The 15,600-nt window shown below is 37.7% G+C and overlaps 1 protein-coding gene and 1 long non-coding RNA gene across 2 annotated transcripts; both read right to left on the bottom strand.

The window, feature by feature from the left end:
* Window positions 1-1,033: 1,033 nt before the first annotated feature.
* On the bottom strand, window positions 1,034-6,637 carry LOC120346907 (E3 SUMO-protein ligase ZBED1-like). Its single transcript, XM_078113376.1, has 5 exons — window positions 6,594-6,637; window positions 2,479-3,131; window positions 2,021-2,319; window positions 1,654-1,857; window positions 1,034-1,498 (listed from the first exon to the last, which is right to left on the bottom strand). The coding sequence occupies exons 1-5, from the start codon at window positions 6,635-6,637 to the stop codon at window positions 1,034-1,036; spliced, it is 1,665 nt and encodes a 554-aa protein (XP_077969502.1).
* A 6,468-nt stretch (window positions 6,638-13,105) lies between these two features.
* LOC120331956 (uncharacterized) lies at window positions 13,106-13,861 on the bottom strand. The gene is made up of 2 exons (XR_005568038.2): window positions 13,679-13,861; window positions 13,106-13,222 (listed from the first exon to the last, which is right to left on the bottom strand). It is a non-coding gene; the product is annotated as an uncharacterized LOC120331956 (long non-coding RNA).
* Between the last annotated feature and the right edge of the window lie 1,739 nt (window positions 13,862-15,600).

Genomic DNA, 15,600 nt, shown 5'->3' on the forward strand with positions numbered 1-15,600 from the left:
TCCAATCATGTTCTTTAACCATAAATTCAGCCTTGTTAGGCAAATCTTCAACAGGTTGCCTTAGATTCGACAGAATATACTTTTTGAGAAGACTCGGGGTATTCAGATGCGTTTCCTTCCGTATGTTAATCTAAGCATAATCTTATTATTTTACAAATACATCAACTTACCATTCAATGCTACTGCTTGCAGTCTTTCATCAGTTGCACGATCTGCTAATCTTTCCCAAGTTGCAGATGTAGCGACATAGTTTAATAAACGATAATTTCTTCCTACATGCCCAAGCACATGGATGTCGGAATTTTAGCAGAGATTTTCTGGAATGAACAACAAAGAATGACTAGCTAAGATCATATACAATCATGTTGGGAAACTTTGCCCAAAATGGGAACTTAGATTTTAATGATTTGACTTTGTTTCTATTTGAAAAGTACTTTTATCGTACTATTGAATAAAAATTAGAATACAATATGATCATCAGCATTAATTGGGTGTTGTAGCTGTTATTAAACATAAAATATGACAGACCTGCATTTTTGTCTAGGTGTTCTTCTCAGGACTGAAGCATTGAATCGACTTCGATGATTCATCGAACACAGCAATAACTACTTACGGTTTTGATTGTCATCTTGGAATTTCAAGGCGCTGGTGTCTTTTTTCATATCATGCAAATGCTTTATTTATAATCGATACTATGCAGAGTAGGGTTGCCACTTCCGGATACATTTTTTTTCGAATCGAATCTTTCCGAATCTGATTCCGGAAATGTTTTTTTTTTTTTTTTTTCATCGCTAAAAAAATACCCAAACTGCGTCACCTCTAATGCTGACATGGCACCCAAACAATACACTATTACAGCAAAAACAAAATGCCAGTGGAAAATGAAATATAATCTGTTATCTGAAAACAAATTCCAAAATAACATGCAAAACTTCAAATCGTGCCTAAAACATCATCCCCCCCCCCCCCCTGTCAGAACCTGCGATATTGTGTCAAGTTCGCGAAAAAGGCAAAATTTGAAAAAGATATTGTTTCACTCCAACAATTTCTTATTGCAGTAGAGAAAATTGAGTTCATTAACATGGGCACTCGTTAGTCGTGATCTCAACTGTGAAACAGTCAGTCCAGCAGAAGAAAAAGCCCTTTCTGAAGCAGCCGAGGTTGCAGGTACACTCAGATACTTCACTGCCATTCTCTTGAGCAAGGGGGCACGGGCTCCATTGTTATCCCACCAGGTCAATGGTGCAGGTGGTGACTCTTTATCATCAACCTTTCGTTCTAAGTACCAAGCTATTTCCTCTGACACAATATTTGAACTTTCCGAGTCTGAAGAACTGCCAGAGTTCTCTAGGCCTCTCTCAAAAAGTCCATGAATTTCACTAGATGAATTCACGGTTTCCATTTGCTCTTGACTATGATCCATTTGTGGCAGGGGTCCATGACGTGATTCATCCTGAGCCGTAGAAGTATCTGCTTCAGTTTCAACAACTATCCGCACCTATGAAAAATGTTTCATCAGCATCAGAAATCGAAGTGAGATTAATTTGAAATTAGAACTATCAAAAATTAAATTACCGAGACTCGCATCTGTCTGCTGAAAAATTTGCCCTTGTGAAAGGGATTCAACCAGGTGGACTTGTGGTCAATGCTTACTCCTTCGCTTTGTACTGAAGTTGACATGACATCTGAGAATCTAGTGTGTAACGAACTGAGAATGGTCGAACAGAAGGTCTTTGATGCCGATAGCTGAAGCTCATCGACAAGGTGTTCTTCACACTGACCCACTAAACCTTTTGCAATTGGTAGCAAAGATGACATCGTCACATAATTACTTCCTTCAAGGTGATCAGAGGCTGTCTAAAAATAAGATATTTTATTGCAAATTTTTGGACACTGAATTGTAAACCCAAGGACAAATAACCCTAGTCAATATAATTCAGTTCTCATAAACTATCATTATGATGCAGCAAACACAGAGTTAGTAACCTTTTGAAATAAAATTCTGAGCTTGATTAGTTACCTTGAATGGTTTCAATATGATAGAAATTTCTCTCAGCAAGCTCCAGTGGTTGTCCTTTAGTTCAAGACTGACTGCTGTCGCTCGTGGGACAATTGTTGGATCAGCCAGTACCGAACGAATTATCCACTGGGTTTTCACAAGATTTGCTATCATAGCAAATGTGGAGTTCCACCTGGTTGAAACGTCTATCGGCATCTCAATGTTTTTTATTTCAGTGTCTGCCGACTGAGCATGGCGTCGCAACGCTGTCATGCATTTTGCTGACCTTCTAAAGTGTTGCACTAAGTGCCGCGCAGCACCTGAAATTTAAATTTTTATACATAAATACATCCAGTGAACATATTCTGACAAAAAGTGTTTCATTTAAATAGCATATGATTTCAAACTATCCATTTGTAGGCATTCCATAGATTTATCAGGCTTTCCCCTTATTTAGCATCACATACAGCCTCACTTACCTAGTGCCCTTGCTATTTCTGTTTTTTTGATGGCATCTTTGATACACAGCTGGAGGGTGTGAGCAGCGCAACGAATGTGATGCCAGCCATGTTCAGTTTGTAAAATTTTACATGCAGAAACAACATTCGCCCCATTGTCTGTTACTATAGCAAATATGGAGGAAGGGGGGATAGAAAAATCATTCAGTACATAGTAACTTTTCAAGTTTATACCAGTTTGGTCCCCAACTATTTGTGTAGTGGACAATACATAGTTCTGTAGTTCTCCTGCCATGACAAAATGTGCTGTAACAGTTATATAAGCTTCCATCCGGATGCTTGTCCATGCATCTGTTGTGATAGATATCACATTTTGTTCTTTTAAAATAGACATGAGTTTGCATTTATACTGCGAATATGTAGTTTCAATCTGTTTTCCAAAAAAAGTTCTTCCAGGCATCTCGTATCCCGGCTCAAGATTTGATATTAAATTTCTAAAATGCTCTCCCTCTACAATATTGATCGGCCTCATGTCCCCTATTATAACATTGACTATTAATTTGTCTATATGATTCTGTCTTTGTCTGCTAATGGACTTTGATTTAAAAAAGGTTTCAAGTTTTTTCTGTTTTGTTCCACTTCCACTGTCTTCTGTCACTTGGCTCGCTGTTAAACTGAAAATAAAATGTATAAAATATAAACAGCAGCTACATAATCTTGTACACATTTAGTAAAATTTTCTGCTGGCTTGACCTGCTTTATTGATTAGACAGTATGAAATATGGTGGACAATTGCCTCTGACATAAATTTGCCTGACCTGGCTGGGCATCACAACTGTCAACATCGCAACTAATACAATTCTAACTTTTGTATCAGCTTCAAGTTACAAGTATAAAATTATTTCTAATTACTGATTTCTCTATTTATCTTTTCAGTCCTGCCAGTATGTTAGTTTAGCAAACCATTGCTCATTTCATTTCCTAGATGAAACTGTTTTAAGTACCCGAGTTTAAGAACTATAATTCTGTAGTTACGTAAGCCCATATGGCGTTCTGGCTGTAGAAGAATTAATTAAAAAAAAGGTTTGGCTTACTTTGATGTATGCACTGAATCAGTGTTGATGAATGCATGTCTTCTTCTGAGGTGGTTCAAAAGATTGCCGGTAGACTCGCAGTATGACAACTTCTCTTTACAGAAGTTGCAAATCACATATGAATATCCCTCCTCTTTTGACGGGCGAGAAAAATGTTCCCAGACTAAGGAATTGGGGCGCCGTCCCTGCCGCCTAGGTGTTATTTTTTTAAAGCTACTACTGATATTAGACATTCTGAATAAAAAAAATGCATTGCAAATAGTCATATAATTAAGTTATACTAGTAAGCTACCGATGCCTGGTCGCACATTTTGCAGTCCAATGAGTTTAACAGCAGCGCATGGCACCCTGTCAAGTACCACGTCCCGGTTCTCCTACAATTTGCAATGCAAACTTGTAACAATCAGTCCGCACTCAGTCTTGAACCACTGAATTGTTGAACCCAACACCTCAGAAGAACACTGAAAAAACTTGTTGTAATATTCCGCTTGACAACACGACAGAACAATACGGCAATAACACTCGCAAATGGCACACAGAGTTTGTAGACTACCCCACGCTGAGTTTTACTGTTACCGGTACCGGTAACAAATATTGATAGATTCCAGGATTAAATAACTAAATACAGAACAGTTAGTAAATATAACACGCAATAAGTCCCATCCTATCCTAACCTATTGATTCCCAACTAAATAATAACAATAGCAGAAATCTAATAACTCACAAAACGCACACTCAACTAAATCCTAAAGGACCGGCAAAGCAGATGACTGCCGATTGCGCCATCACGGCTCGTCTCGCTCACGCACAACAGAGAGCAATACAAGATACTAACTAAAGAGCAAGGGTCGACGTCGGTCGATTGCAGCAGCCAATAGCGTGCAAGACAAACATATTGCGACATCGCTCAATACTCACTCTCAAATACAATAAAGAAATAAACCAATGTTCAGACCTGTTGAAAATTGTTGTCGTAAAATTACGCATCAAAGAAGCCCGGGCGATATGTGAATTCGACTTTGCGAGCGAGCAAAGAGTTTTGCAGACCACTAGCAGATGTCTCGCTGGTGTGTGTTCCCCACTGCAAAACTAACGCAAAACGAGAGCACTTCGCCGAAAAAAAGAAGGCAAATCACTCTCTAAAATATATCTTTCGTCGTTGAAATGAATGCTAATTTCATCAAACAAAGAACTGTATCCCATTATAAAGCGCAAATTCATTCGAGAGAGATAGCCGGACGAGCGCTTATTTGTTTGCTTTCGAGTGAAATCATATCCGTTCGCATAGCTGGAAGACAACCGCCGTTAATAAAATCGAGAGTCTGCGTTATTTTTTGTAAAGCCACGTTATCGTTTTTCGAATCGCCCGAGTGCGATTCGAATCGATTCGAAAAGGCAACGATTCGAATCGATTCGATTCGGAAATCCAAATGTGGCATCCCTAATGCAGAGTATCAGTAAGAATTACTGTTCATTTAACGTTCTTCACAAACCAAAACAATAATTTTGTGCTGGCATCGCAAGGTGTAATAAATAAGGTAGGCAGTACAGGAAGTTTCAGTTTATTCGAACAGAAACTCCTTACTTCGATATGGGTGATTCCTGCCTCCTCCCGTCCTCTTCTTCTTGATTTTTTAGAATCAAGACCTAACCAACATTTATGAATTCTTACCAAACATTGGCAATATTTCACTGCTATGGAGACAGTCTATAATTTCGAAAGAACCGAAAAAGCAGCCAGTAATATAGAGATTATCATTGTTCAAAATATACCAAAAAAAAGGGGCTCCCGAAGTATGCGAACCAAGATGGCGGACATCGGAATGTAATATGTGTACTAGGTTAGGGTTAGGCCATAATGTTAGGTATAAATACTACGGGAGGCCATGGCTAGTCTTCGAACTGATAATAGGACTAAAATAAGGAAAATTGGAAAAAAATTATCGCCTAACCTGTTACCCATGTTACGTTCCGATGTCCGCCATCTTGGTTCGCATACTTCGGGAGCACCAAAAAAAATTAGAAAACTTCGCCTAACAGTCCAAAATGGCCTTACTGATGTATAATCAATTTTACTGCCCTGCAACAAGGTCTTTCTTTTTATTGTTGTGCAGAGTATTCGCTTACTTGTTTCGGGACTGTCGCGAAAGTCTCTAACGGGAATCTGGTCTCACCTCAGCTCGACTTCATCGTGACGCCCCAGAAATTAATGAATGTTTTTTATTCGGCTTATCATCACTGCGACTAACAACTCATTGCTTTTCTACTTCCTATCATTTTGTTTAATGACCCGTTTAATAGCAGTGACGTCGATTTACTTTGACAGATCATCGTTCTTCAGGCAAACGCTGAAGCAATTCCCACTGACCGGGTGTAACTTCACCAGTTTTCGGGGAATTTTACTTTTCCATGTGACATTTTGAAAGATTCTTATTGTCTTCAGAATTCTTATCATGTTTTTTTTTACCCCCGATGATCCGTTATTTAACGCTGCTTGGGTAATCCAGATATAGAACAGTTTTTTTGTATTCGGCATAATTACCAGTTTCGCCTATATTTGATGAACCTTCTTCTGATGGTATGAAAAGTCAGTCCGAATTAGCTTTGGATTCTATGATACATTTTTCTTCCTACCTTTTTCAGGTTTTAACACGCATTTTCAATCTGGTGTAGACTTCAGTGGCTTCTTGAAATGAGATTCGCCATTCTTAGTTCATTTGGCCCTGTTCAAAACTTAATTGTGATCAGGCTTACACTTTCTCTTTGTCAACACGTCAGGACTATTCTTTCAACTTGACAGCAGAGTGCGTTGTGCGACTCTGATGCCGAAATCACACTCTCTATCGAAAACCTGGATAATCTAGATTTTATAACCAATGTTATTGTTAACAGCTGTTATTTTTCATGTTAACTTGCCTCTCTTCTAACTTTTTCTCTGCTTGCTATCTGTAACGCCGCACATCCATTTCTTTCTAGAAATTGAGAAAAAAGTTATGGCCTAACGGTCGAAAATGTCCTTTAGGATTGAACCTCAAAACTTACCCAGATATTTTATATTCACGCGGTTTTAGCGGCCTCATCCCCATTCTCTTACTACGCCTAATACCGTTGATTTGAAAAAAATATATATATATATATATTAATATGCAAAATTCAGGTTGTTCAATAATTTTTAATTTTGCAGATTTTACTTCAAACATCATGCAATTTAATTTTTAACGAGAATAGTAAATAAGATCTAAAGTTTTTAACAATATGTTATTGCCTGCCCAGGGTTCAAATCCCGCGGGGAATATTTATGCTGGATTGTCACCGTTGGGTGGTGACATATAGGCATTTTGCATCAGCTTTCTTTCTTTAGACGGAAAATTGTTAAATAGTCCGTATACTTCTTGGAGATTTAGAGTAAGGCCATCAATTTCAATGCTAGCATTTGGATGTTCATCCCATTACTTCTGGATGCCTGTTTACAACTAACTTGAGCGCGGCACTCTTGCATCCTGCCTTCTTTCCTTAGATGGCATGTCGTTGAATAGTCGGTAGACTTCTTGGAGACTTAGCGGAAGGTCAACAATTCTAGCATCTGAACACCATGCATGTTCATCGAATCAATTCTGGATGCCTCGTTTGCAACAAATATTAACGCGACTCTAAATTATTCTGATCGTCACCATCCTTCGCATAATTCTGAAAGTATGTAAGTACTCCGCGTAAGATACGATAGGCGCGATGGAGTTGTGCTCTTTGCTAAGGTTTCAAACGTGCATGAGAAAACTGCTCAAGACCTTGAGGAAATTTAGGTCCGAGCGTGTTTCGTCTTCCCTGAGCACCAATATTGATGCCCAAGTACTTATACACCGCTTATTTTTTTCCCTTTTACTATCAATCTTGATCGAGAAGGTGCTACTTTTACTGGCGTTAGGACGGAGACCAGATTTTTTGACTTCATTTAGGAAGAGGTCCACATAGTGTTGTAGTGTTTGTCGCTATTATGGCGTCATCGGTGAATCCTAAAACAGAGACCCTATGACCTTCTAGTTTTGCTCCAAGGATGTGAAGGCTTTTTTTTAATACTGCGTTGAAGAGTATTTGAGACAAGGGACCTCACACCGGTTGTTTGGTGTATTTTCACGCCACATAAGGTTGTTGTAGCTTTAACGATAAATATTCCGATTTTCCCTCAAAAAAATCATACAAACTGGCAAAACCTTTATAAGGTTTAATACATGTAAATATACGAGGTGTGGCTAAAAAGAAACGAGACTGACGTCACAGATTGCGCAACACGATTAACCATTGGTAATCAACACTTTTACAGTGTGGTGTAATATGTGTTCTTTGTTCAACAGCTTTTTTGACACAATATCGCAATTATTTTTGCTCTTTAGGAGCCATAGGTGAATGTGATTAATTGCTTGTTGAAAAAAAAATTGCCGTGCGAGATCTGATTGAGTTTTTTGGCGATAGGGGGTTCAATTGCAGAATGACGATTGAGCAATGAATTAACATTAAATTTTGTGTCAAACTTGGAAAAATGCATGTCAACTGGGCAACATTTAATCGTTGAGCTTTCTGCTCCTCAGTCAACAGCCTTGGCACCATTTTGGCACTCACCTTTCACAAGCCAAAAGTGTCAACCAAACTGGTGCGAACCGTTTTTTTTTTGTCTTTTCCAACTTCGCAATGACGCGAATTGTTGAGCGACGGTCGCTGCGAATCAACTGCCTTTCACAACTGAACTCACAACTGATACCTTTTCGATGTTGGTATCAGTTGTGGAAGTGCAAGGCCTTCCTGACTTCGAATCATCCTCCACATCCTCCCTGCATCCCACAAATCGCTTGTGCCATTCAAAAACTCTTGTTCTGGACATGGAAGAATCTCCATAAACATCACACAATTTCTTCAAAGTCGCAGTCGCCGTTTTTCCAAGTTTGACACAAAATTTAATGTTAATTCATTGCTCAATCGTCATTCTGCAATTGAACCCCCTATCGCCAAAAAACTCAATCAGATCTCGCACGGCAATTTTTTTTTCAACAAGCAATTAATCACATTCACCTATGGCTCCTAAAGAGCAAAAATAATTGCGATATTGTGTCAAAAAAGCTGTTGAACAAAGAACACATATTACACCACACTGTAAAAGTGTTGATTACCAATGGTTAATCGTGTTGCGCAATCTGTGACGTCAGTCTCGTTTCTTTTTAGCCACACCTCGTACATGCGCCAGTTTACCCACATTCAACACACAAACATATATTCAAAATAAAAATGACACGAACGGGTATCAAATTGGTGTAACATAAACAGTCGGTGGATCCCAATCAATAAATACACTTTGATAGAATGGAATGCATGGCTGTGGTATGTGTATAACAACAGTTTCTATGAAAATATGGAATAAAAAACACTCATTGCCGTAAAATGGTGATGCTGTAGTTCAATTTCATTCCAAAAATAACACTGTGACAAAAGCAGCAGCAGCTCGTGAGGTACCCTTATGGCGGCACGTCTGATACTCGAGTGGTGGACTGAGTCGAATGCCTTCCTCAGGTCTAAAAATGCTATTTGCAACGAATTGTGTTGTTGTCTAGCATTTACCAATAGGGCGTCGAGCAACATGATGTTTTCTGCGCAGGATCTTATAAGCCCCGGTATATCATTGGGCCTATCGTGATAGGTCTGAATTCTTCCAGGATTTTCGAGGAGGGCACCTTCGGTATTAGTACCGTTCTTAATCTTCTTTGGGGTCGAGGTTGACTGCAGCTCAGCATCCACAGGTTGAACATCTTCGTGATGGTGGTCAAGGAAAGAGACTCGGTCCGGGAGATGATTCAGTTAGTCCTTTGATTGTACCACGGACTACCTCCTTGATCATCGGCTCAATCATCTCCCATGCTGTTGATCTTATATTGATTGTCATCAATCTTCAGAGCTTCTATGGTCTTGAACCCCTTTTCATATTCATGCCTGCGCTTCATCCGGTTATACAGTTTTCTAGGGGATTGTCTCACATGTAGTGTATGTAAGCCTCTGGAAGAAACTGATGAGTGGGAGGTCATCTCCAAAGCATGTCCGTCGAGTATAGATGTCAATTAGTTTTCGTAAAGTCCGGAGGTAGATGGCCTGGTCAAGTATTCCCCAGGTAGAGTGCTCCGGTCTTTCTAGGCTTTCAAGATATAGACAGATGTTCTTTTTCCAACTGCTTTCGAAGGTGGAAACTACTGGATGCGTTTCTGAGGATGTTATGTCGAAGGTTGTTATTGTTCTCTTCTACGATCTGCCGTTCGCATTCAGAATGGACCTTTTGAAGGTGGGCGTATTTGTTCTTCTTGCACCAGGCGTATTTCTTCTTAAGCCAGCTAAAAATTCTCCTCCTGGTTTCACCTCGCTCAAGTTTGTACTGGGACATTTTCTTGATGGAATGATATTGGGTGTTGCTTCCTCCTATGTACCCCTAGACCAGATTTAGTGGTAAATTCACGGTCACAAAAAAGGTAAGAGGGGGTCACTACTCTTTGGGATCTCAGCGGTTTCCAAACTACATCTCCCTGCGGATGCAAGGGATTCAGTGAATTTTTTTGTTTGTTAGTACCGGGTTTGGATAAATCCGAATGAGGGTGGAAACCCAAAATGGAATATCTAATCCCATTCGATTTGAGGCATTGTCTGACTCTCGCCACGTGGAGTCTTCGGATGGGCACGTATTCTCTTTTGAGTTGTGCACCCTTGCTTCAGCGGGATAAACTCAACCCACTTCTGAGAGGTCGAAAGCACACAATATCTGTATTGCCGAATGTCCATATATTGTAACGTCGTTCAACCTAATTGACTTATTTCAAATAGTAGGTAATGGCAATTTTTGTGCCAGGACGGGAAACTAGATCAACAATCTTATTCGCGTGGCATGAATCATTCACATGAAAAGCTAGCTTGTCATCGTAAATATAAAAAATAAAATGAGACAATTCATAATATCATTAAATGGATTTGACATTGAGTTGATTTCCAGCATACCATGTTTGATTAGCATAATACAAATTATACAGTCAATAGTATTCACAGTCCATGATGTATGTATGAAGGTTTAATTCCAATATTTGAATAATTCCCATGATTCAATTGATTTGTATTCTACCATAACAATATCGTCAACATGATATAGAGATCCAATTTATCCATAGAGGTTGTGTATTACCATATCACATATTTTAAAAAAATGAAAAAAAGCAATGTTAGACATGAAATAATACGACCATAATTCTTATCCTATAAATAACATTTTAATATAATACAATAAACATAACATTAAATTATAATATTTCTATGCAAATAAATATCTAAAGCATTACAGAGTTTCAATTTTCCCATCACTTAATTTCTCCTCTTCTTCAATAAATTCACTCATAGCTCTTATTGATCCTAACATAATACATTTCAACATAGTACGAAGTATGGATTGATAAGTTTCCAATTCTTGAAATATTATGCCATTTCTGAAATTCCAAATTGCTGCTTTACCAAAAGAAATAATTCGATTCAATACATCTTGAGTAAAAATACTATGTTCTGTATAACTTAGTAAATTTAGCCATTTCCAAAAATATTTTATTTAATAACAGTTGAAAAATAAATGCATACAATTTTCTATCACTCTGTTACAAAATACACAATTGCCATTCGTTTCATCCGATCTCCAGTCGGAGATGTAAAATCTTCCAACCTAAGATCTGATATTTTCTTGGAATATAAATTGCCCACACTTTATTCCAATTAAAAGTTGGGTGTAATCTAAATTTGAATGTAATTTTACTTCTTTTCGGTTTTTTAAATAATCTTCTATATAGTATTTTTATCGTGAGATTTTCTGAAAAAGCGTATTTAAAAGACATCACGACAGGGTTAACTTATGACTGATTTTTTCTCCCAACATATCTTTCTATTCCTGAGAAATATATCTTAAAATTTCCTGAACACAGAAAATCACTTTACTAACTTTATCCTTCGCTTCATTTTCAGCCAGACTTATTATCTTATCTTCTCTATATATTTTTTCAGTAATTTGTTTACATGATAATTTGACAATATGCTCTGCCACTCCATGGTGCTTTGGCACCATTGGTCAATTTCCACAACCATTCCAGTTGTATACTTTTGATCTGCAATTACATATCAATACATCTTAAACCACCCTGCATTTTATTGGCACAGCATACACTCCTGCTTGTATATTCTTGTTTTTCCCCTAATTAAATTTACAAATTACCTTTTTTAAAGTTGGCAAAAAATTATAAGGTACTATTCCGAAAGATGCTAAATCCCATTACTTCTGGATGTAACAAACATGTGCGCAACTCTCAATGATTCTTCTATCATATTAACTATAAATTTGGCGAACAATATAAAAAGTCGTTGAATATTCCTTCTATATAATATACTTCTATATGAATATACTTCTTGGACACTTAGAAGAAAGTCATTAATTTCAATGTTATCATCTGAAAATGATGTTTATCCCATTTTTTCTCGTTTGCAACAAAAATGAGCGCGACTCTCAATGATTCTGATATCATACATTGCTTATTATTGAATTTGGCTCACAATATTCAACCCTGTGTCCTTTGGATGTTACTGTTCTCTTCGACAGCGGTTCAACTAGTTGTGCCTCGATTTGGGAAAACTCGGGATAAGCAAGAGATACAAATGATGAGTGTTTTTACATGCGCTTTACAACTCTGATGCCAAAATCACGTTCTCCGTCAAAAACGTGGATATTCTAGAATCAAAGTAGCTTGCTCCGTCAACTTCCTTTGTGACATTTCGGTACTACGCATCCATGACCTTCACTCTCGTCACGGGTCAAAACAAACGACCTGAGATAACTTCGAACTTTTCTGGTTTTCATGCGCATTTTTAATCTGACGTAAATTTCGGTTTTCCCTGCAGGTACGGCAGTATTGTTCGTTTCTTCTTTGGTCCTGTTTAAAGCCGAATGTTGATCAGACTTACACTCCTTTGTAAGATATTCTTGGGATACGTTGTACGACTCTTGATGCCTGAATCACGTACTCTATAGAGAAAATGGATAATTTTTTTGTTGCCACATAAATTCTAATGCCAAACGAAATTTTCGTATAGAGATTTTTTAATGTTGAATCAGAATAAATTGCCCCAATTTTTTGTATTGTGATTTCATTGTTTTTTCAACACATTCCACACAAGTGCAAATCCGCATCCATGCATATTGGTTTTTCCTCGTCATATTGTTTGTGATTAGTTGAAAAGTGACTTTCTAAATCTGTAAAGGAATATTCCTTTCCCTTTGTTAATTTGGTCATTTTTCACGTATAGTTTAAATTCAACCCTCTCAAAGCATGCCATGTCGACAGATCACAGCGTTGATTGTGAAAACGGCAGGATTTTAGAAAACTAAACACACAACAGGAAAAACTATTTTCCGAATCGTACATAAATCATATAAATACTTTGGGGTTTAAATGTCATCTTGGAATTTGAAAGCGCTGATGCCCTTTTTCATATCAGGTTTGATAAATTGATAAGGCAATGCAGAACAGAAAATTTCACTTCTTTCGTAAAAAAATCGGGATCTTCTTACTTTGATTCAATGTGAATGACTCCAGCCTCCTGTCGGTTTATCGTGTTGATCTCTGCCGTAAAAGATAAAAACAGTGTTCAACTGCTCAATTATTCTACTAAAAACAAAAAAAATGTTACCTTTGCCTGCCTCTTCTAACCCTGAAAAGTTTTCCCCCAACGCTAAAGCAAAACAGCGAATAAACTGTCACAATCATTTAATGTACATGGATAAAATAGGGCAGGGCATTCCACATCGGGATTTCTGAGTCTCTGAATAAGTTTGTCAAGCTACATTAACAAGATTAGTCTATCTCAAATGACTTTTACACTCGAGGTGTTTTTGGAAAATTCTCGTTGTTTTCTTTTAGTCCTCATTACTTTATCCTCAGCCTTCTTATCGTTGTTTTTTTTTTTACCCCCGATGATGCTATGCTGGATAATTTAGATACAAAACAAACGGTAATGGGGAATGTTTCATGAACCTTTTTCGGATGTTATAACAATAAATTAGAATTAGTTCTAATTACCTGTGCTTTGGGCTTCCTGCTTTAGATAGCTTTATCATTTCTGGTTGTACCGCGCATTTTCAATTTGATGTAGATTTCGGGAGGGTTTCTTGCACTTAGATATGGTCGGGGTTTCTCCTTGATCCTGTTCAAAACTGAATTGTGATCATACTCTTTGTTAACACGTAGGGATGCAGAACCTAAAAACATACCCAAGTATTTTATACTCACCTAGCCTCACCCTTCTCAACCATACTACGTCTAAGACCGGTATTTTGTTGATTTGATGGCACAACTGAAGTTAAAAAAGAATGTAATAGTATGCAAAATTTATTTTGTTCAATAAAATTTAATTGTGTAAATTTTTCAGATCAGGCAACTTTTGGCCAGAATAGAAAAAAATCCTATTTTGAACAATATTCTTCTATAGGCTTCCCAAGAAGTTTGTTCGCGGTGTGGAGCATCGTGCTAATGGTTCGGCGGCTCAAAAACTAAAAAGTACTAACCAATCAACCAGCGCAGTATGAAAGTTGCCAGTCGATATTAAAAGTTTAGGAAATGACACTCAAAACCAGGTTCTGCTCTAGCTGCACAAAAAACTAATTCAATGTGCCGTGCCGGAGAACTGAAATATAATTTTTGATTCCAGAAAGAAAAAGTTTTCTCGCGGAATGCGCCATCAGTCTGCGATTGACTATCGCGTGACGTTTGATGTCGCGGACTCGGGTAAAATCATCAAAGACTCGGGCCGAATCCGAGTATCAAATTAAGAGAGATTCGGCCATGAATTCGAATCTTGTCGCATCCCTAAAAAGCTGCAATGCGTAAAAAAGCCACATGGTCATTCTTTATTTAGCACAGTGATTCCCAAAGTGGGCGATAACGCTACAGAGGTGGGTGGAAAAGTCGAAGGGGGCGATTTCTAGAAACCTGTTTTTGTTCGGCGCATCGTGCACCTGATTACTGTACTCTGCGTGCTTTCGTATGTTTGAATCACGTAGGCAATTATCACACGCGAAAGGATTGCTGGACTCGTCTTCGCAGTAAGATATGGTCGTTTCTGTATCCCAGTGGTCGGCAAAATACGGCGGCCGAAGTAAAATAATCAGGCCCGGGACGCTCCACTGAATGGACCGTTCCCCGACCTTTGACACCGGAAAATTTTTCCTATACTTCATCATTTTAAAATTTTCGATGCGTATTTTAAGAGTGGTTTTGCGAGTTGTTTCCTGTAAAACGGGGTATTTGTTTCAAACTATCATTCTAATTCATACCATTCAACAATCTGTTTTTTAAAAATACCAGTAAAGAATTTTAGCCTAGTCTATCAAAGATATTTCTACACCAAATTTTTGCCTACTGTAAATAAACTGAAACTTCTGACTTCTGGGGAGACAAAGTGATCATTGACTTTTATTATTATTTATTTATATTTAAATTTCCGAAAAACAACTAAAAACTAACGAATATATTTCAAAAACGCCAAAATGAGGTAATTTTCACGACCACGCCTGAAAATCTGTCTGAGTGAGAAATGTGTCTGAGCGGATGCAAAAGAGGGCATTGCTAGAGTAGTAAATTACATTTTTTTATGTAACAGAATTTATCGTGAGGCACGTTCAGACAAAATTTTATTATATCCTTAAAATTATATTGAACAGCTTCTCGTTTAACGAGTCTACATTTCAATTATAATTAGACAATAGGAAACACGCAGAAAAGTTGATGCTTAGTGCAGGGGTTCAATAGCGCAGTAAATATTAGAATGTATATGCAATGCAATAGTGAAATAAAATTCATATTCTATTCGAGGGATTCATCACTGCTTAATTTTTGTGAGAGTGTATCTTCTTAAAGAATATCTTCATCAAAATTTGACAAACCTTGCGATAACATTCATTTCGATGTTTGGAAGTACATATGTGTGCGAACAATTATTTTCG

The sequence above is a fragment of the Styela clava genome, chromosome 6, assembly GCF_964204865.1.
Source record: "Styela clava chromosome 6, kaStyClav1.hap1.2, whole genome shotgun sequence".
In the NCBI taxonomy this organism is placed as follows: domain Eukaryota; kingdom Metazoa; phylum Chordata; class Ascidiacea; order Stolidobranchia; family Styelidae; genus Styela; species Styela clava.

Bases quoted from the DNA above. Each gene is read 5' to 3' on its own strand.
- LOC120346907 (XM_078113376.1), bottom strand. From the start codon at position 6,637: ATGGGGATGAGGCCGCTAAAACCGCGTGAATATAAAATATCTGG. The intron at 3,132-6,593 runs GTAAGTTTTGAG...TTTTATTTTCAG, and splicing joins CGTGAATATAAAATATCTGG to TTTAACAGCGAGCCAAGTGA. The intron at 2,320-2,478 runs GTAAGTGAGGCT...TTTAAATTTCAG, and splicing joins AGAAATAGCAAGGGCACTAG to GTGCTGCGCGGCACTTAGTG.